Raw genomic sequence first — 22371 nt, 5'->3', positions numbered from 1 at the left:
CGTGGTACCGGCCTTTGACCCGGGTGGATGTGCTTTCCACAAAATCTTCCCCCATCTCCCCCTGACTGTCGTAGCCCGACCTGGAATAAGTCCATTAATAATTATAAAACGAGTAAATTAAAAATTATTTAGCATTTATCTCATCGCAATAACTTCGCACAACCTGTACGTGTTACATACGTAAAAAAGTAAGAAATTTGAATGTAGATGAGGTCAATATATCGACCCCTCCTACGTATAATATCGTAACTGCAAATTGAAAATTTTACAGGAAAGCGTTTCAAAGTTTCTAATATGCTAAAATGCGAATAAAATCTGCATTTCTGCAGGTATCTCTATGAAATTTGGTATATACATATATTATTTTATACGTTTTATAACGTTGCTTGTGTCGATAAAACACATTAAAATAAGGCAATTTATGCAACGAAAACGAAAAGGTAGTTTTGTGGGTTACCATATTATACGTAGGAGGGGTCAATATATTCCTCATAATATCAAATATCAATATAAATAATATTAATTAAATGGTTTCCTAACTCAATTATTTTCTTTTGAAATGAAATAAAATAGATAATAGCTTCCACACTCTTTTCAGGTGACAATCCTCCAAAATGAAGAGCGAGCATTCAACTACAATGGGCGCAGCAACTCCGACTCCCTCATCAGCTCCAGCAGAGCGCCAGAGACCCCCCCGCCACCCTACTGGTATGTTGATTTTAAAATGTTACTGTCTCACCTATACTTATATATGTTGAACCCTTTTTGGTTCGACTCCGGCGGCACCACCGCCACACCTATTTCTACCTCATAACAACAGTGCTGTTGTGTTCTGGTTTTAAGGGTGTGGTAGGGAGACATATTTTTTCGTGGCGTTCCAGCTTCTTAGTCCTCAGGCGCTACCCCTGAGGCGCATCTGTGACCGTACTCAGGTAGGAATATCTAATTATATCTGGGGTTGATTACAGATCCATGGGCGGCAGTATCCACTAACCATCAGGTGGACTGCATGCTCGTCTGCTACTCCTATATTATAATGAAAAAATACTTTGTACTAAAGCTTCGTTCGGAGCCGAATGACTCGCAGGCTACTTGCTACCTGCCTTTTGGCAATGAAGCAAGCTGTCATGCCGTGGCATTTCTCGCTGGGGCTGATCATTTAATTCTCAAATTTACAAAAATGAATAACTAAAAGAATAATTAAAGCAGTTCTTGTTGACACGAAGCTAATGAATTTCAAATGCCGACCGTTCTCATCTGCAACTACATATGAACTCGACATTGGTATTTTGTAATATTTATACAGAATTAAAAAACACAGCTTAATAAAGTCCGCGCCAAACTACTAGTCCGCTCTGAAGTTATTACGAGCAGGTGTATTCAGCCAATGCGGTCGAACACAACTATAAGCATATACTCCGTAGAAACAGTAAGGACACACTAACTGCGTTCTTGGTCTCGCTAATTCTATATTCAGAGCGTACTAGAAGTTTGGCGCGGTCTCTAACAAGCTGTGCTTTTTATTTTTTCTGTATAAACATTAGAAAATAGTATTATGCATCGAATGTTATTTAAAACAATATGTTACTTATGTAACATAAGTTTACTATTCAAAAAAGAGCAATAAGGTCAATATATAGTCTGCGGCGTGGTGAGTCCCTAAGAGAACTGTTTCCCACTATTAATATATTGACGGTGCATAGTCAATACATTTATGAAAATATTATGTACGAACTTAAGGGTTGATTTTCCAAAAACGGTAAAATAGGTGTTCTATTACTTTCAATCAGAAAGCTGAATACCAATTTTTATAGACTTTGTTTCAAAATCTGCGGACTTCCCAACAAAACTTCAACCCCTATTTTACTCTCTTAAGGGTAGATTTTCCATAAATGGTGTAATAAGTGTTTAATTATTTTTTTATCGAAAGCCCAAATACCAATTTTCATAGAGTTTACATCAAAACTGGGGGAATTCCATACTAACTTACGACCCTTATTTAACTCACATAAGGGTTGATTTTCCAAAAACGGTAGAATTAAAGTTCCACTATATCTAACCAGTAAGGCAATGACTAACTTTCGTAGGGCTGGCTTTCAAATTGGTAAATTTTAAAATAATCTGTCAACCCCTAATTTACCAACTTACGGGTTGATTTTCCAAAAACATTGAAATACGTGTTTAATTATTTTCTACAAAAAAGCTAAATACAGATTTTCATAGAGATTAGATCAAAACTGGGGGATTTTCATACAAACTTACAACCCTTATTTAACCCACATAAGGGTTGAATTTCCATAAACAGTAGAATTAAAGTTCCACTATATCTAACCAATAGGGCAATGGCTAACTTTCATAGAGCTGGCTTTCAAATTGGCAAATTTTAAAATAAGCTGTCAACCCTAATTTTACCAACTTAAGGGTTGATTTTCCAAAAATGGAGAAATAGTTATTTAATTATTTTTAATCGAAAACCCAAATACCAATTTTCATAGAGTTTACATCAAAACTGGGGGAATTCTATACAAACTTACAACACTTATTTAACCCACATAGGGGTTGATTTTCCAAAAACGGTAGAACTAAAGTTCTATTATATCTAACCAGTAAAGCAATGGCTAACTTTCATAGTGCTGGCTTCCAAAATGGCAAAATTTAAAATAAGCTGTCAACCCCTATTTAACCACATTTAGGGTTGATGTTGGAAAAACCCTTAGATAAGATTTTTATTACTTTAAATCAGAAAGCTAAATACCAATTTTCATTCAGTTTGCTTTAAAACTGACGAACTTTCATATTAACTTTCAACCCCCATTTAGCCCCTTTTACGGTAGAATATCTAAAAATTCGCGCATGCGCATCTACATTATAAAATGAAGCTATATTTCAAATTTCATGATTGTAGCTTCACTAGTTTAGTCAAAACCTTGATTAATATCTTGAACGTGAGTATCTTTTCGCTTTTATATATATACATTATGTATGTAAGAAAACACACTGATATGTTTGAAAAAAATAGTAACCACCATAACTTTAATACCAGAAATAGAAATAAATTAGCAATTCCTAAACATAGATTATGTAAGGTGGCTAGATCTTTCATGGGCAACTGTATTCGCTACTATAATAAAATACCCGACCACATTTTGAATCTCACGGAAAAAAAATTTTAACATGTCGTTAAACTAACGCTATGTAAAAAAGCGTACTATAAAGTAAGTGATTATTTGACTGACAAAACGGTGTGGTCTGAATTAGCTCCAGCTCCACATGTACCATTACGTTAAGTTAACATTGTCAATTTTTTTTTTAAAAGATGTGTGTTATGGAGTTTCTTTCGCCGCTTCTTCTCCATAACGAAACACCTTGTGAAGTGGTGTTAGTTGATTTGACATTCAAAAAGTGCTCTGTAAAGAACCTATTTTGAATAAAAAAAATTTGATTTGATTTGATTTGATTGATTTAAAAAAAAACTATTATTATATACACCGAGAACAATTATGTAAAGGTGGTAGAACGCTTTGCGCTTTGACACCGGTGGCATCACCACCACGCCTATTTATGTCTAAAAGCAGCCCTGTTACGTGGTGCTGTGATCTGGTTTATGTTACGGCAAGGGAGATACACATGAGGCGTCCCAACTTATGCCTAGGAATTTAATCGTATCTGAGGTTGATTAGTAAAGTTCTTGGGCGGTAGTAGCCACAAGTCATCAGGTGTAGATACTGCATACTTACATGTAATATAAAAAATTGTCCGTTCACGGTCCGTCAAGAAGTCGACATTTCAAACGGGACGTCGTTTCACGTGGCATGCTAGCTTTGTAAGGATTGAAAACCACGTCTTCTTATATCAACATCCCGTATGTTTTAAATGTAGGAGCTTCTCGGAGTACTGCGGAGATAACATGAGTCTAACACATGACTTCACGGTCGCGAAGAGACCACGCGCGGATCCATTAGGCGCTCTAGTCTTCAGCTCCGCCCATCTTGCCCTCGGAGAAATTTTCGAGGTATGTATTGTTATAGTAGTACCATTACATTTCGTACAGCTCATTCGTCCGCCTCTCCTTAAATATCTTATGTTTGTGTGACATATTTATCTCTTATCTGTGTGTTTACTTATATTATCTTTAATTTTAATTTAACATTTTAATTTATTTAATTAATTCTAGATCAAGATCGTGGATTGTGCGTACAGTTACGCGGGGAACCTGCGCATGGGCGTGACCGACGTTAACATACTGAACGCGCACGTCAACAGGCACATGCCGCCCTCTGTCAACTTCATGCCGCATTTCACCGCTTATATCGATGGTATGAATTGCATTTTTAACACGCTTTTATTAGCTTCAGACGTATGTATGTTGGTATGTTGGTATGTTAGTATGTTAGTATGTTAGTATGTTAGTATGTAACGGAATCTTTCAACATGATTTTAACCCCCTTCAAAACGTCGGATTAACCCGAAATTTGGCATACTTATTAAGGACCGATGACAATTCAATATTTTAAACATTAATAGTTTTGTACCATTGTCCTTATCAACATCCTCTGGATTAACGATTTTCGAGGCGAGATTTTTCAAACACCTTCAGCAAAGTTCATCGCAACTTTAGATTGCAAATAATAATTATTGCTATTTAGTTTCAATAGGCGTAACTTTTATATCGTGATTTTTAGTTTAGAAAATAATGTTATTTCCCTATAACTCAAATGTTCTGAAACATATCTATAATGCCCTCTTGTAGAATGATTTTTAGGATTCCGTACTCAAAGGTTAAAACGAAACCCTCTGCGGTCTGTTCGTCTGTCGTTGGGCTTTATCTCTTAAATCGTAATAGATAGACACTTGATTTTTTTACAAACGATGAATAATGGTGGTCGCTATAATTAGAAATACTAAAAACTACTGGGGTGCTTTTCGAACCTGATAAATGGAGCACCCCACACTTTTTCCACAATTATACTATTTACTGTTCCTTAATTGATTCTTAGATTGAAAATTATTTTCTACTTTTTAGTTGATTTTATCATAAAAGCGTGTTTTTTAGTTTTTTGAACTATAATTATTTATTCATTAGATTAAAGTACTAGTAGTGCAGCAGATTCATTTATATGTGCCTATTCCTTCCTCCTGCTATAAGGTATATCCTCCTCCTCGTGTATAAGGATACTTTTTTCACGAAATTGACTAATGGTGGTTATACATTCTCCGAATGTGCGAAGGATCGTTCGAAGTTCTTTTTCAAGATAAATTCTGTAGATAATACAGAATTCTCTTCCTCAGCAACCGTCGTTCTGTAAGAGGCAGCAATTATAAGCAAAAATATCGTGAATTATTACTAGTTTCTCTGTTTGGATGCATCTTATTTTCATTGATTTGCTAGGAGCTAAATCTTCTTGTGAAAATGAGAATGCCCTGAATGAGAATTTACAAGTAATTATCATGTAAACGTCCAATAATACTAATACCAAAGTATGCCAATACTAAAACTAATTAAATAAGCAAGGAGCAACATTAGCACTTCGGTCTCAAGCCAATTCTTTACAAGTCGACTTCCATCGATTCTCTATTTACAAACTGCTATTTGCTGGATATAATAAAGTTCAATGACATTGTCACATTATAAGTATGCTTGCAAATTTTAACACTCGGAAATACTAATTTCATTACAAATTAGCTTCACATATAATATACTTATATATTGCGTATTAATTCTTCATGCTTTTGATTTGCAAAGGTGTTTTATATAGTAAATTTTACACTTTATCACACATGAACGCATTGTTCGTCGGTACCAATTAAATACGTTCTAATACAATAAATTATTATAAAAACAAATGAATGAACTACCATTGTAGCACAATTTGGGATATTATTAGTGAGATACCTTACAACTTAACACATCTTCAATTGCAATTTTGGTTCTTCTATTTCAAAACACGTAAGCACTGACTGATAACACTTATTCCATTTTGTTAAGTTGAATAATGTAATAAAATAGTAATAAATATTTACTGTCGTCGTGTGTCGTCATAAATTTTCAATCTTGCTCACATTAAAGTGAACTATGTTGACGTTTGAACAATGGCGCAAGACAGCCCTTGTCAAACGTCGCTGCCATGCTGACATATTTTTAGTGTAGTGTTGTTCGCTATGTAATTTCCCTAATTTATAGGGAACTTCTATCATTACACCTACATGCCACCGTGTACCTAATAAATACATAAAGCAACCACTGACACTCGATAGGCGTTAGGATGCGATTGATGTAATGACAGGCATATAAAGATATGTCCAGTAAAATTGATGTGTGATGTATGTCCCTTTATCACTCGTTTTCATAGATTAGTAAAGATTACTCACTCCTAACAAGAAAATGTAACCAGTTTTTACAATTGAAATTGTCACTGTCATGTATTTTCGTGTTTAAAAAATTTAAAAAGAATGTAGTTTTTAGATAATTTCCAAATGAAACGATATATCTCCCCACTTTTTCTTCGATTTCGTGTTTTTGCACCACTTAACTACGCATGTCAGCATTGTTCCGCGTAAATTACACCACGACAGCCATTAAATGGCTGACAGAATTGTCAGCCGTTTAAGCCATTTAATGGCTTCCTTCAATTACAAGGCGGTGAGATATCTATATAAATATATAAAATGAGTAGTGCGACATGTATCGTTATGAACGTACTGTACAGGGATACATGTGTGTGTGTTGTGGTTGTGGTCAGGTCGTTACATGCGGTACACGCGGGCGGGCTGCGGCGAGCGGGACACGAGCGCGGTGGCGGCGTCGTTCGAGTGGCTGCGCGCCGGCGACCGCGTCGGCTTCGAGAAGGCCGCCGACAGCCGCGTCATGATCTACCTCAACGGCGAGCTGCTCGACACCTGCTTCGAGAACGTACCCGATGTGAGTGCCACGTGAACCGCTAAGGCTCGCTCCACATTCTCGCGAGAATCTCCCGAGAATGTGGACCGGGCGTAACAAGTTAAATCAGTTGCAAGAGAGGCCCCACTGTCGCACGTATTAATTCTGGCTAACAGTAGTGTTAGGCGCTGCGTTCTGGTTTGAAGCTACCATCATAACATGATTGAGTATAGTGTAGCGACGGTGAGAACTTACCGTTAGGTGTACTGCATGCCCGCTCACTTCAAACTTCAAAGAAATAAAGAATTAATTCAATAATACTTGACTTCATTCTAAAACTCTGCCACATAGTACTTCATAGATGTATATAACTTAATTCAAATGACTTTTTGTGACACATTTTGAATATACAATAATATATAAATAAAGAAAACCTCATGCAAATTAGATAAATACTTTTTGAGAAAATCACGGACTTACATTTATTGGAATATACAACCTCATTTTTATTTTAAATTCATAATTAATGAACTATGAAAACAATACATTATGAAGTATTCAATATTATATATATTTTACATAAATATGTTTTATGACATTGCACTATAAACATTGTTGCAAGACCTTATTGTATTAATGTAGTATAAATTACACCAATATTATACTTGTCGATAATTATTAGAGTTGCTTTGGAAATTTAAAATGAATATTCTGTCATATATTTCATCCACTATATATTTTTAATCGTACGTTAATTTCGTTAGATTTAATGAAGAAATTAATATTGCAATCTAATAATCCGGTAATGTACTCTATTAAAATATAAGTGTGTTGACACGGCCGTCCATGTTCCAGAAAGTGTACGTGGTGATGGAGCTTTACGGTCGCACGACGAAGATTCAGACAATCTCTAGAGGCGCCAACGTACTGCCAATAGTCCAGTCTTCAAGTAAGTGTATACATATAGTAAATAATAAAAAAATACAAACGTTATTATTGTATTGCGTTCGACCCACAATTAAAACAACAATTACGGTTATATTTGCAGCCAGTTAGTTTTTTTTTAATATTTACCATAATTGATGTATTTTGTGTAATGAGAATTTTGTTTTACATTCACCTTTTTTTGAAATAAAATAATATACTTGCCTTTGTAACTTGTTTGAGTAGTTGCGCTACCCCCCGACAGATGGCAAAACTAGTATGTATTTCTCGCTTTAAGCAGACTGGAAAATATTGCCAGATCTCGTTCTGTAAAAACCCATACGGCTAGATAAGGAAAGTGGGAAATTGGAAAACAGTCGTGCTTTACTCAATATGAACGAGTGAAATAGTTGAGGTCGGAAGTTGGTGAGATGAAGACGTGCTCACCTCGTGATACGAGTAACTAATAATTGCTGTTAACACAAATGAAACAATTTTGTGTTTTAAAAGTTGATCAATTTATATTTTGATTTTGTAAATATAGTTATTATTTGTGTGTCATACTTGTTAGTGTTATTGTTTATCATCATCATTATATGTTTTGGTTAAGTTACGGAGTGTCGTGAATGACTAATATGTAAAAGAGCACAGAAGACATTAATTATGTTTACATATACGTGTCGGAGGATACAAGAATGGTTCACCAAGTGGTGTAACTGTTGCCGCAATGAGTCGATGCCTCCGCTGATGCGTACGTATGAGTTTATTATCTTTCTTAGCTTTTCCTTCCCGTTCTAAGCTGTTCGTCTTCTTCGGTGAGAACGTTCGAGACGTAACAGGTACGTCATACACATATATTTATATTTAAATTGGACAAGTAGGTTTATTTATGGAAAAAATATGATTATGATTTTGTAAGGGGATGTACTAAAGGTTTTTGTCAAGAAAGAGGAACCCTGTTCAAAAGGGTGGATTGATACAGGGCGGGGTGGGGTTGTCGGGGGTCTGGGGGGGGGAGCTAGGTCTGTGGGGACGACCTTCGGCGTTAACACTTCTCGCCGCTAACGGCCTCTGGTGGCAGACTCCAGTCAGCCTCCCGATCTTGGCAGTGGCGCTCTCTCGCCCGGCTGCCTGACCGACCATTACCTTCTGAGCCCTCGACCTTGCTGGACATCTCTTTGTTATTCATTTCGTGAAACAATATTTGGGAATTTAGCAACAGTAATGGGCTGTATCATCACTAAATTAGGATGTTGTGTTAGAAGTAACGAGGAGCAGCAAATAAATAGATCGAAGAATAAAGCAAGAAGTACAAATAGCATAAGCAGTGAGGACCAAGTAACCATACAAAATTCGTACAACAGCCACTCAAGCGCATGGGCGCAATTAGAAGATATTGAAAATATAAGCTGTAGCCGGAGTCTCCGGTCAAACGACTCTGAAAAAACTTATGACTCTCACAAGGAATTCGCTACATACATCCAAAAGATACAAGACAATGACACTCTTCCTCCGGTTAATTAAAAGAATGTACAAATTAAGGAACTCAACAGTTAATATGTAAAAGTTCCTTATTTTAAATAGTGGAATATATTTTAGGTAGTGACCATAAGTGACTATAAGTGTATCAAGTGTATTATTATTGGTTAGCAGTCGGGTTTGGTAAACGTCATACACGAGTTACCCTCTTTGCCAATCCGCATGTAGCTGCGTGGTGAAGTCCACGCTACAGCCACGTGTTGTAAAGAGACCTGAGACCAGCTGTGGGAAATACAGAGCAGCGGGCCGGTAGGTAAGACGTGTCTAGTGGCTTCGAAACTCGCAAGCCACTACGCCCGTCTGGCCTATCGTCTCTGCTCCTACTACATTCCCCACCGTTGGATATATGGTATGTTTTTTTCTTATACCTTTAAACCGCAGATAACAATATTTTAAAATGTTTGTCCCTTGATCGATAATATTACAAAAACATACAACGCCAGTGAAATGTCAGTATATCTAGTTTTTTGAATTTTAATTGTTCAAGGGGAAAATAAATAAAACTGTCACAAATTCAATGCTACCGTCATGACTGTATTTAAATTTAATTTCTTTACTAAATTGATTAGTCTAGTTCCAAACAAACAAACTGAGAATATTGTTTAACGAAACGGAACGAATGGATTTAAATATACGAATATCTTCTGCAGATTGCAACGATGACTACCGATCTACGGTTCAGGGAGATGCCATGCTCGATATTTTCACCTTCGACAACGAGGAGAATAACGATGGAAACTCCAGCTCTCAACAGCCCCTTAGGCCTGAGGAGTCCGACCTCGTGTTAGATTGTGAACAGATAGAGTCGACCCGGCGCTTCGTGGACGTCCGCGCGGACGACGACGACTCCTCATTGGAGTCGGACCTCGTATTTGAAAACATCATTCCCCTTACCGACTTCGGGGTTTCGGGAGTTCCGCTGGTTTATCCCGAACTAAAGAACATGGTTAAAAAACCATTTACATTCTACAAAATATACGGAAATAATCTCCAACTATTAAGTTCTGGTACGTATCAATTTTCTTACTTAAGTTTTATTTGTACATTTTGGATATATTTTTAATTGTACTATAATATTTTTTGCGAGACACTGCGACCTGTAATATTTAAGGATTTCGTCTTACAGTATGAAGTATTGTAACTGGCATTTTGTAAATGGTAATTGTACCTGTAAATGACATAAATGAAAGTCGAATAATAGTAAATTAGTGGAATAGCAATTAATAATGATATTTGCAAGATGATTAACGGTGTGTACGTGTACTTTCAATGTACAGAGTAAAAATGACATGTAATAATTTAATACGACTTAACTTTTTTAATTTTATTTTTTATGTTTTTCTAAATTTTACAATTTCACATGATTGCACACCATTGTAATGGTAGAATGTACGAACTTCTCTTGCTGTAACTATCTTTGTGTACTACATTCTTGCAATAAATAATTTTCATTTCATTTAATTTTATAACGTTTGTTCGGCCAGACACGGTGGCGAGACGCGTGCGCGGCTACTCCCACGCGGTGGTGATGCTCAGCGTGCCCATACGTCGCGGCCAGTCTTGCTCGGTAAGTAATTACTTCTATTTCATAGGAACGAAGTCGTCGAAAAACTTAATTATGTGCGCCGCGTCTTTGTTTAGGATCACCTAGTTATCACTTTGATTTTTGGTTTCAATAACTACACTAGAAAATTAGAAAATTGAGCTTATATTAAATAAAAAAATCTATTAATTTGAAAAAGTCTATTTACAACAAGTTCTTAAAATTTATTAACATAAAACAATTAGTTTTCATGAAATAATATGTAAAATACAATGTACACATTTTGTCTGCGTGTGTAAATTAAGATATTAGCGTTAAATAGAGAACTTTTTAATATAGGTTTCAAATGATTCAAGGCTGTGTTCTTTCTTTAGATCTACGTAATTATGTGTGTGCGACAGTTTTTGTGTAGTAATTGTAATTGTTAAGCTTCGCTTATTTTTAATTATAACTAAAATTAATCTTGTCTTGCGAATATACTCTCATGATTTAGTCGTCACCTTACAGGGGAGCTCCGGGAAGAATCTTAAAATCCATTATCTTCTTTCAATATAAATACGCAGTATGTTACGTTTTATTTGACCCCCCCCCCCCTCCACTTCCTCTGTTAAGGGGTTACGTGTCTATATAGCCGGTTACATGTATATATATTTGATACTACATGGAGACATTGTAACTACTCAGATGTGTAGCGTGAGAGGAGAGGAAAGGGAAAATGTATATAAGCAAACTATGGACATAGATTTAAAAATAATAGCGTACGTATATATTTTAACGAAATAACAGTGACGCACAAATACACACGCACACACACTTACACACACACCACATCTCCCAAATGTAATACTATATTGAAAACATAGGATTTATAATGAACAATTCAATGTTGAAAAGTGAAGTTTTCAATTCTTATCTTTTCTTGTCCGGGTGCATTACGTAGGCTTTCATTACGCTTATAATCTGAATCCACCTTTGGGAAGTCGATTACGTTTGACCTTCCCCCGGCCAGGCGCACAGCCCTCCACTACCAAAATAGAATAGCGATCGATTGCAAATCGGAATCGCGAGTACTTGCGCGTTTATGTAGGGATTTCGTTGCGTTTGTAATTTATTACATTTAGTAATAAATAAACTCGCAGCGTCTTACAATTAATGGGATATTACCGTTTAGTGTCGTTAAGAGGGGTAATTGGTTCAAATCTCAAATCTCATTTATTCAAAATTGATTCATATAGAATACTTTTTGAAAGTCAACAAACTACCACCGCTTCGGAAGGTATTTCGCTATGGAGAAGAAGCGGCGCAAGAAACTCCATACGTGTGCATATTTGCATCTTTTAAAGAGTAAATAATATACAATTTTACATAGTGGTACATATAATTAATTTTTGATGTTGGAGCTGGAGTTGTCATACCATACGGATTTATCATTTAAGTACTGATTTACATTATAATAAGCTTTTTTACATAAAGTTAATTTTATAGTAGATTTAAACCTTTTCTCGGATAGATCGATAATGTCTTTTGGTATTTTATTGTAGAAACGAATACAGTTCCCCATAAAAGAATTACACACCTTGCTTAATCTAAATTGAGGTATGGCCAATTTATCTTTATTTCTAGTATTATGACTGTGCCTATTATAATTTTTTTCCAAAGAAGAATAATTTTTGCGAGCATATAAGATATTTTCATAAATATATTGACTAGGCACTGTCAAAATATTTATAGATTTAAACAGTTCTCGTAAGGACTCACGGGGGCGAAGACTATAAATGGCTCTAATTGCACGTTTTTGAAGTATAAAAATGACATCTATGCTAGCAGCGTTACCCCACAGCAGAATACCGTAAGACATAATGCTATGAAAATAACTAAAGTAAACAAGCCTAGCGGTTGGTATATCGGTAAGATGTCTTATCTTCTTTACCGCATAGGCTGCCGAACTAAGTCTACTACATAACTTTGCTATCTGAGGGCTCCATTGTAGTTTAGAATCTAAATTTATCCCTAAGAAAACTGTTTCATCTACAAATTCTAAGTGATCATTGTTAAGGGTAACATTCATCGTCAGCTTTTTAACATTAGGCAGAGCAAATCGGACACATTTAGTCTTTTTATTATTTAATACAAGATTGTTTGCGCTAAACCAGTTGTGAATTATGTCAAGTGCTTTATTGACAGCGCTCACGTCGTTAGATTGTCTTTTAACTTTAAATATTAAGGAAGTATCGTCAGCAAACAACACAACCTTTGATAAGTCCTGCATTACATACGGTAGATCATTAATGTATACCAAAAACAAGAATGGCCCCAAAATAGATCCTTGTGGGACGCCTACTTTAACACCAGAACCTAACGATTTGTGTCCCTTAACCTGAACTCGTTGTACTCTATTATCTAGATAAGACCTAAGCAGTTTTAGAGACGTACCGCGTATACCATAATATTCCAACTTTAACAAGAGAGTTTTATGTTCTACACAATCAAATGCCTTAGAAAGATCACAGAATACACCTATAGTATCCTGCGCATCTTCCCAAGCGTCAAAAATGTTTCGCATTAATTCAACACCCGCATCAACGGTTGATCTACCTTTGGCCGAACTGTTTATTATGGAATAAATTATAAAAATTAAAGTGTACTAATAATTGATTAAGTATTAGTTTTTCAAATATTTTACTAAAAACAGGCAAAACAGAAATTGGTCTATAATTGCTAGGATCTTTGTTGTCACCAGACTTAAATAGAGGAATGACCTTACTTTGTTTCATTAGATCAGGAAAGCAACCATGATCTACGCATAAATTAAAAATTTTGGCTAAGTAAGGAGCTATAGTCTCAATAATAAAACTACAAATTTTTATAGACATTCCCCATAAATCCTCAGTAGTTTTAATATTTATATCTTTGAACACTTTAATTACTTCTTTGCTATTAACATGTCTAAATATAAATCTATCACTGCAACTTTTTACATTTTCTTTAAGGAAATTTACAGAAAGAGCAGGCGAAGACTTTAGAAATTGTGTAGTTTTCATGGGAATATTAGTAAAGAAGGATTCAAATTCTTGTGCCACATCCTTATGTGATGTGACAATGCCTTTTTCAGTATTAAGAGTTATATCGTCAGTATACATATTTGACTTACCCGCTTCGGCATTTATTACTTTCCATACTGCCTTTATTTTATTATCGGATGATTTTATTTTGTTATGATAATAATTTGACTTAGCAATTTTGCAAACCCTTTTAAACAATTTAGAGTACCTTCGAACATGCTCGTTAAGCTTGGGGCTAGGACTATTGGCCCTTTCATTATACAAGTCAAAAAGAGTTTCCCGACTTATACGAATACCCTTAGTAGCCCATTCATTGAATTTAAAACCGACTGATTTCTGATATTTTTTAAGTATAAATATTTTTTTAAACTCCGTATTTATTATTTTAAAGAAATTTGAATAAACACTATTGACATTGTTATTATAATTTAAAAATTTTAAACTATTTAATAGCTGCTGGTTAAACTTTTTTAGACGCATTTTTGTTATTAGTCTATATTCCAAAAATACTTTATTTTCTGTGTGATTATTACAGAGAATATGAACACTTTGGCCACTGTGATCCGACTGAATGCAATTTATTATGGACTTATCTATAATATTACAATTACAAAAAATGTTGTCAATACATGTAGCTGAAGATGTTGTCACCCTTGTAGGTTCACAAAAAACACTGTTTAAGTTAAATGATTTAAATAAAGACAATAATTTAGTTGTTAATAAGCTATTGTGCAAGATATTTACATTAAAATCTCCACATATTATAATTAATTTATTACTTTTGGAAATTATGTTTAAAACATCCTCCATAACAGTTTCAAAACAATAATAGTTATCATTACAAGGGGGCCTGTATACGCAAACCACAATATGTTTCTCCAGCTCAACACAAGACAATTCTATAGAACGCTCAACCGAAAGATCCACAATGTCTAAACGTTCTTTAAATTTAATATTATTTCTCAGTAATATTAAGGTACCACCATGAATTGCAGACTTACGGTTGAATGAACTGGCTATAATATAATTTTTATAACGTATAAGCAATTCGTGGTTTCTTAACCAATGTTCAGTTATACACATTATGTCATATTTATATTTTTCTAAAAATAATTCCAGTTCTAATTCTTTACTCGCAAGACCTTGTATATTCTGGTGTAAGATTTTTAATATTCCACTTTTAATTTTATTTTTGCTAGAAATACCTTGTTCAGTACATTTACTTACTATATTTTTATGTGGTATTTCTGTTGTCAGTATATTTAATTTAAAAAATGATTGTTAGTAATACTACTAACATCAGTCTGTAAAGAGGACTGCGTTATAGTGTCTATAACTGAATCGTGTATATTAAATGCTACTAATGTAGCAAGTCGTTTTTTCAATTTTTTTGACAGGTACATAGTATCCTGAGTCAAGATAAAATTGTATATAAATTTATTTATGTCAAAATACATAATGTTATTATGACGACATGTCAAATTATAGATATGCATATTATTTTTATAAATTCTATTATTTTGCTCCTTTGTTAAGTTAGAGCAATATGGGAGGGCACATAAAATAAATCTGCACTTGTAGTTACTACTTAATTTTAACAATATATTTATACACCTATTAATGTCCTTATAACTCACCTTAATATGATTTCCTAACATAATAACTATGGTAGTATGCTCATCATAGCAACCAGCAGCTATTTTGTCCATAATATAGTTAAAAGAAGCCTCCGGATAGCACATGTTAATAACCGTTTGCCTCAAACAATTATGTAATAAAGAACCAAATCCTACACCTATTCTATCTGAGAAAATTATTGTTTTTTTGGAAACACTCGGTGTAATTTCAGGTTGTGTGGAGTGTTTAACCATAGCAGTTTTATATTGTGTGGGCTCGGTATTATATGAATTGCAGTATTTGTATTGGAGGTCCTTCAATTTTGTCATTAATTTTTCTATATTTTTTTCAGACTCCAGGTACTTATCACTACATTTTGTAAGTTTATCCTGGAGATCTATAACATTTTGTTTCAATGATACTTCTTTTACTTTATTGGAATAACTTTTTTGAATATTTTTTAATAACTGAACTTTCTTGTGAGCTTTTCTTATGAAAACTTTTAACTTTAAATATTTTTTTACTTTTTTATTAGAATTAAACTTTATACAACGTGCAGATTCATTTACGGCCTGAAACTCCTGACATAAAGAAACTGAATGGCTGGTCTCATATACTTCCTTCTCTTGGTACAACTCAGCCAGTTGTTGATGTGCTTCAAGAAGTTGCTCGTCAAGAATTTTGTTGCGCTCGAGTGCCACTTCCAGTTTAACATGCAGGTCTTCACATGCTTGCATTGCTTTCTTATAATTTTCAATTTCCTCAAGAGACTCATCACATGATTGACGCAGCAATGCCAATCTGTTGTTAAGAGCCGCATTCTTGGTTTTTAATTTTTTAATCTCAAGCTCTAATTCATTTCTTTCCTCTAATAAGCGGTCACTTAAGGCTTGAGCTTGTTTGAGCTCATCTTGGGTCTTCAGCAACTTCTTCTCCACAACTTCAACAGCAATTTTCCTGGTTGAGATCATGATGCTATTGTTGTACGACCGACCACCTACAATACAGTATCAGAATGTTAATATATTGTATAAGAAAGAAAGTTTATTCTAGTGAGTGTAACCTAACCTATATGCTACACAGTAATAGAATTAAGTAACAGCTTGAAAACTGTTTAAGATAATGAAACAACCTAAATAATTTACTCAACTAAATAAACGGTGCAGTGATATAAGTGTTATATTTGACTGTGGCTAGTATTTGTCATCAAATTTTGCTTCCACTTATATAGTCAAGCAAAAAGAGGCAAATAGCGGCGCCGAATGTATGAATTTGACGTTTCTCACGAAGTGAGATATTGAATAGAGTACTGTTATAAGTGTAGTGTTCTAAAGATTATGTTAATCGTGTTTATGTATTACAATAGTTATAGGAAAACAATACTCCCCGGGTTTTTAACAAAGAACGTTTGTTGAAGTTCAAATTCAATTTGACAGCATCCACCGGCCAGATTTTAGATGAAGTTTTTTCTCCACAGTTATTGTAAACTTGCACTCCGATTAGTAGAATACACTAGTTGGTTGTTCAAAATTAATAATATAATAAGCTTATAGCCCTAAAAACTTTAATTAATTAGAAATATAATAATTTTATCTACAGCTGATACGAAGACGTTTCTATGTCAGTGTTGCCACACGCAACCCCGTAACTGTAGAAATACACAAACTACTGATACATCATTGCCTCCCCCCTGGATGATCGGCTGACGAAAACATGGCTGGGGCATTTTCTGTAAATGGACCGCAAGATGCTTCTTTTATATAAAAAAAAGAAGCGAATGCCTTCCGTCATCACATATTGCCTTCATTGCTTAGCGAGGCGAAATTTATTATGGTCCATCCATTTACCTTCCTATTGTATTCCATATGGTTCTTGATGCATCACAGTGGCAGGGAAGATTCCTTTCATTGTTTTCTTTCCTTTTTCAAGCAAAGCGAAATGTAGTAAAAACTTAGGTACTACATATCGCTTATACTTTAATATTCCCTTTTTTTTAAATACATATTTAATTTTCGATGAATCGATATCGTGTAAAGAGCGAGCGCGCTTTGCTTGTGACGCTATTATGGCTTGTGAGGATCGGCTTACAGCGGCCTTACCCTTCGCACTAGCGATGAACTTTGGAGGGGTGGCTCTGGCTAACTGCATGTGTGTATGGAAAATTTGTATGTGTTACTTTTAGATATGTATATTATAGTTAAAACCCGTTTTTAGTTACAACGCGTTTTCCGAGTTAGGACTAGTTTTTAACAAATGACTAACTAGAATTAACTAATGTTCAAAATTGAATATTAGGAAAAAGTCGTTCTTACTAGACAACGCTTTTTTTCAAAGTGGGTCAGTGAAATCTCATATGTTTTAGCGGGTCTATTAACTGTTTATAATACGGCGCGCTTACGCGGACTTTTAAGGTATTTTGGTACACGGAGACAATTGTAACGTGGACTTTAGAAGTCTGTCAATTAGCGTATGGCTGTTAGCGTCGACAAGACGGTCGCGACACTTTTCAGCCGCAAGCGTGTAAATGCCGCTACGTTTCCGTAATCGGGAGTTAGCTTGGCAGCCCACAGTTAGCTACTTAGGATTTCACATTGATCGCTCGTTGCAAATGGTGCCTCAGGTGAACTTAGATAAAATATTTCTAGTTTTAACAAAGTAAAAACTAGTTCTAACTGGAGAAATCAAGTTCTATCTAAAAAGGGTTTTAACTGTAACATGTATAAGGCGTGCAATACTTTCGGTAGCGGATAGTGGACACTCGCATTTTTTTTTACAGTTCCGGATTGATAAAATAAACCCCGAGTACCGGGGGACCATATCTATCGGCGGTCAGCCGTACCTGCCGGTTGACCCGATGCCCGAGCGTGGACTCGATTTGACCACGCCCACGTGGCTACTGACTTCGGAATATTTATTTTGCGAGAATGTGGTAAGCTCACTCGTCTTTTGATGAAATAGGTACACCCGATGCCACCTAAGTATAGGTACAAGGTATTGCTTGAACGTTTTTATACAATGTCGTGTCGTGACGTCTGTTACGGTCACTGTGACACCTGCGAGTGTTTTATGCTTAATTTAAAATAGGAAGAAAAAATGCTTTAAAAACTTTTAGCGTTAAAACTTAGATAGTTGCCGAAATAATATGATTTTTAGAAACAGGAGATACGTATAGTCCGCGCCAAACTTCTATAATAGTTCGCTCTGAAGTTGTTATTGATTGACAGTAACGGCGCATTAAGCCTTGTATTCATTAGGCAACATTTGTTTATAAACACTGTTTATAAACACTGTTTATTAAAGCCTTGTATTCATTAGGCAACATTTGTTTATAAACACTGTTTATCAATGTTTCATCATCTCTGTAAACAGTTTATAAACAAAGGTGATGAAACATTGTTTCTGAAACATGTTGCTGTGCTCCCCATGTTGAATGGGGAGCAAGACGAAACATTTAGTTTATAAACAGCAGTTGACAGATGTGGAGGTATGTTGCGCTTGTTTATAAACATAGAAATAGTGTGGTCCAACGACCAGATTTCGTATGCTCTTAGAGCTTTATCAACAGTACTTTGGGATGTCTCAAATAAAGAATATAAAATAAATTTAAAAAATGATGTTTGGGCTTATATTGCTGCAGAATTGAATTATCGCAAAAGGAGGTAGACACCAAGATGCATATTTTACGCTCATAATATTCTAGAGATTAAAAAAACTGTAGTGTACTATGCGATGCACTATGATTAGTATGATCGAATGTATTGAAAGTATTGAGTAGTTAGTAATAAATCAGGACTCGAAGATTACGATCGTTTATTTTACTCAAACCTTAAGCATCTTACATTACAAAACAAAAATCATTTTTTTTCTATTAGCACTTTTATGAATTATTACGTAAGCAGCAGAGAGCATCACTACCTCCTCGGGCAACATCCTAGCAACAACCGACAAGTGTAGACTGCAAAGTTTCAGTAACATTGTTTACGGTATACTTGTTTATAAACACGCCTTAAAAGTTTATAAACAAATGTTGCCTAATGAATACAAGGCTTAATATTTCATCATCTCTGTAAACAGTTTATAAACAAAGGTTGCGGTAAACTTGTTTATAAACACGACTTAAAAGTTTATAAACAAATGTTGCCTAATGAATACAAGGCTTAAATGTTTCGCCTTGCTCCCCATTCAACGTGGGGAGCACAGCAACATGTTTCAGAAACAATGTTTCATCACCTTTGTTTATAAACTGTTTACAGAGATGATGAAACATTGATAAACACTGTTTATAAACAGTGTTTATAAACAAATGTTGCCTAATGAAAACAAGGCTTTATGAATACAAGGCTTAATGTACCCGCGGGCGAGAGCGGGCAGCGGGCGGGTGTCGGGGGCCCGCGCTGTCTTCGTCCCGCTATTATCTACGATTTGCTATTGCGACGCGACTCGTTTCTATATTCGGAGCGAACAAGCAGTTTGGCGCGGACTTTACCCACATTATAGAAGTGAATTTCAAAATCTGTCATCATCCCTATTATTTAGTTTCTATCGTTTGGTATATTATAGCTTAAAAAGACCTGTGGTATTCATCGTGTGGATTTTAGAAAATTACTTATTTTATCGTTTCTAACTATGAAGAATTACCATGTGTAATCGTTTGCATGTATGCACAACTGTGGTTATGCTTGTATGCACAATTGTGGTGTAAGAGGAAGAAGTCTCGTAGGGTCTTTTTCACAATATTCGAGGGAAGTTTTAAGTAACTTCAAATTATGTGCACTTAATAAAGATGGGTCAGTTGAAATATTTAAAAATAAATGGTAAGAATAAATACTTATTGTTTTAAAGTACCACACTCAGTTGTTGTGAAAGGGGAAAGGTTTTTATACATAATATATATACATAATGAATTGCATTTTTTCCTCACGTGTAGATACACGCTGAAGGGTTTTCAAGTAAGGGTTTGGAGTTGGAGTACCTGGAGGCCGGTAACGTGGTGACAGTGCACTTCGACAACAACGGCGAAGTGGTGGTGCGCGTGACGGAGAACTCCGACGTGAACAGCCGGCACACGCTGCTCGTGGCCATCGGGCCCTGCAACCACCCGCAACTCTACCCCTTTATCGACGTGTACGGACGGGTCACACAGGTTACGTAAATAGTTTCTTCTATTTTGACAGTGATTTTTTTTTATAATATAGGAGTAGCAGACGAGCAAGCTGTCCACCTGATGGTAATTGGCTAATGCCGCCCATGGACATCTGTAATCAACACCAGTTTTGATTAGATATTAACCTGATGTTGGCCACAGGTGCGCCGCTATGCCTGTGGACTAAGCCAACCTGGAAACACGGGCTATTTGATTGTTTTTTTATATTACTGAATTTAAAATTTGATGTTTTTTTCTGTGACTTTAAAATATTGAGTGTTTAATTAATTGTTTTAGGTGTCAGTTATGATACACGAATATGATCAGACTTATCTAGCAATCAAAAAAGTTGGAATTATTAATCGAGCTATTGAATCAGAGCCATTAATCAAGCGTCAGCAAGAAAAAGGCTCGAACAGTCAGCGGGGAGGAATATATACCCGTCTTCATTCGTTGAGGCGCTACAATTCCACCCCGACACTTCGTAAGTCGGAATCTGTTTTAACGAGCGCCTCAATGCTGAATTTATTCAGTGCGGTGTCGTATCTGGACGACGAATATATATTTGAAGCGGGACCGTCAACCGCGCCCGCCAACCGGCGTCGCCTTGCCATTGACGCACCCGATGACGACCGACTCGATACCGAGATCGTAACGGCTCTCACACTTGAGCAACACGAATTACCAGATCTCACCGACGAGAAATCGGTCACATCGGACGATTCCCCGAAGTACAGTCAGGAGTCGCTGTGCTCGGAGCACATAAATTACGCTCGGAAGATCCTTTACACTAACCAGGAGGGCGGAGAAAACGCCAGTCTGGAGGCGGAGTGGGAGTCTGGCGACGGTTGTGCGCACTTGCGCGTTGTTCTCAGTTATTGGAAGGCTATCAGCCAGGCGTATCCTGAACTTCGCGGTGCGGTCTCCTGGGGACAGATCAAGTGCTACTGCGAGGAGTGCGAGCCGAACGTCATTTCTGTTTATGCAGGTAATTAACCGAAGTATGTGATGTGGCTAGTCAATTTAAGTATAGTGCGATAAATAAAATATAATGCGCATCGCTCTTGCTAAATTGCGAAAATATATTTGCCTGCGTGTAAAAAATATGTGAGCTGCGGTGCATTCGATGTATTTCAAAAAGTTTCAGATTCAGAGTGTTTGTGAATATAGGAGTAACAGATGAGCGTGCTGTCCACCTGATGGTAAGTGCCTACTGCCGCTCATGGATATCTGTAGTTACGAGTAACTCCAGATAGGATTACATATTCTTACCTGAGGACGACAACAGAAGCGTCGCTACCTCTAATGTCTAAGGTGAAAAGCGTCTGAAAAGTATGTCTTCCTTACAACACTCATCAATCCGGACACACAGCACTACTGTTCGTAGACAGAAATAGGTGGGGCGGTGGTGTTACCGGAATCTGACCACAAAGGGTTCTACACCTGGTTTTGTTAGTTACAATATTTATAAAAAAAATGTTTATTGGTTGTACGAATATGATAAGACTTTTTTTACACAAGATTATTTAGTTCTGTTGGATGTTCGGTTCTGTTCTATATTCGGGGTGGACTAGAAGGTTGGCGCGGAGTGTACCCGTCAAATGTTGCCATATGTGTAGCTTCACAACTTAGGTTTTCCGGTGGATGGATCGGCGTAAACATGTAA

General features: G+C 35.9%; 1 protein-coding gene across 10 annotated transcripts in view; it reads left to right on the top strand.

The window, feature by feature from the left end:
• Positions 1-22371, top strand: part of Neurl4 (neuralized E3 ubiquitin protein ligase 4) — a 251324-nt gene that overhangs the window by 226441 nt on the left and 2512 nt on the right. For all 10 annotated transcript variants that reach the window (XM_073074332.1, XM_073074336.1, XM_073074331.1 and 7 more), the window contains 10 exons: positions 599-708; positions 3880-4012; positions 4175-4316; positions 6741-6919; positions 7733-7826; positions 9991-10347; positions 10825-10907; positions 18339-18491; positions 20490-20705; positions 21003-21693. In XM_073074332.1, coding sequence (XP_072930433.1) covers positions 599-708; positions 3880-4012; positions 4175-4316; positions 6741-6919; positions 7733-7826; positions 9991-10347; positions 10825-10907; positions 18339-18491; positions 20490-20705; positions 21003-21693 — 2158 coding nt within the window. The remainder of the gene's footprint in view (positions 1-598; positions 709-3879; positions 4013-4174; positions 4317-6740; positions 6920-7732; positions 7827-9990; positions 10348-10824; positions 10908-18338; positions 18492-20489; positions 20706-21002; positions 21694-22371) is intronic.

This window comes from Epargyreus clarus, unplaced genomic scaffold, assembly GCF_041222505.1.
Source record: "Epargyreus clarus isolate Ecla_fem2 unplaced genomic scaffold, WU_Ecla_fem_2.2 ptg000007l, whole genome shotgun sequence".
NCBI lineage: Eukaryota > Metazoa > Arthropoda > Insecta > Lepidoptera > Hesperiidae > Epargyreus > Epargyreus clarus.
This window is presented reverse-complemented; position numbering and strand designations above follow the sequence as displayed.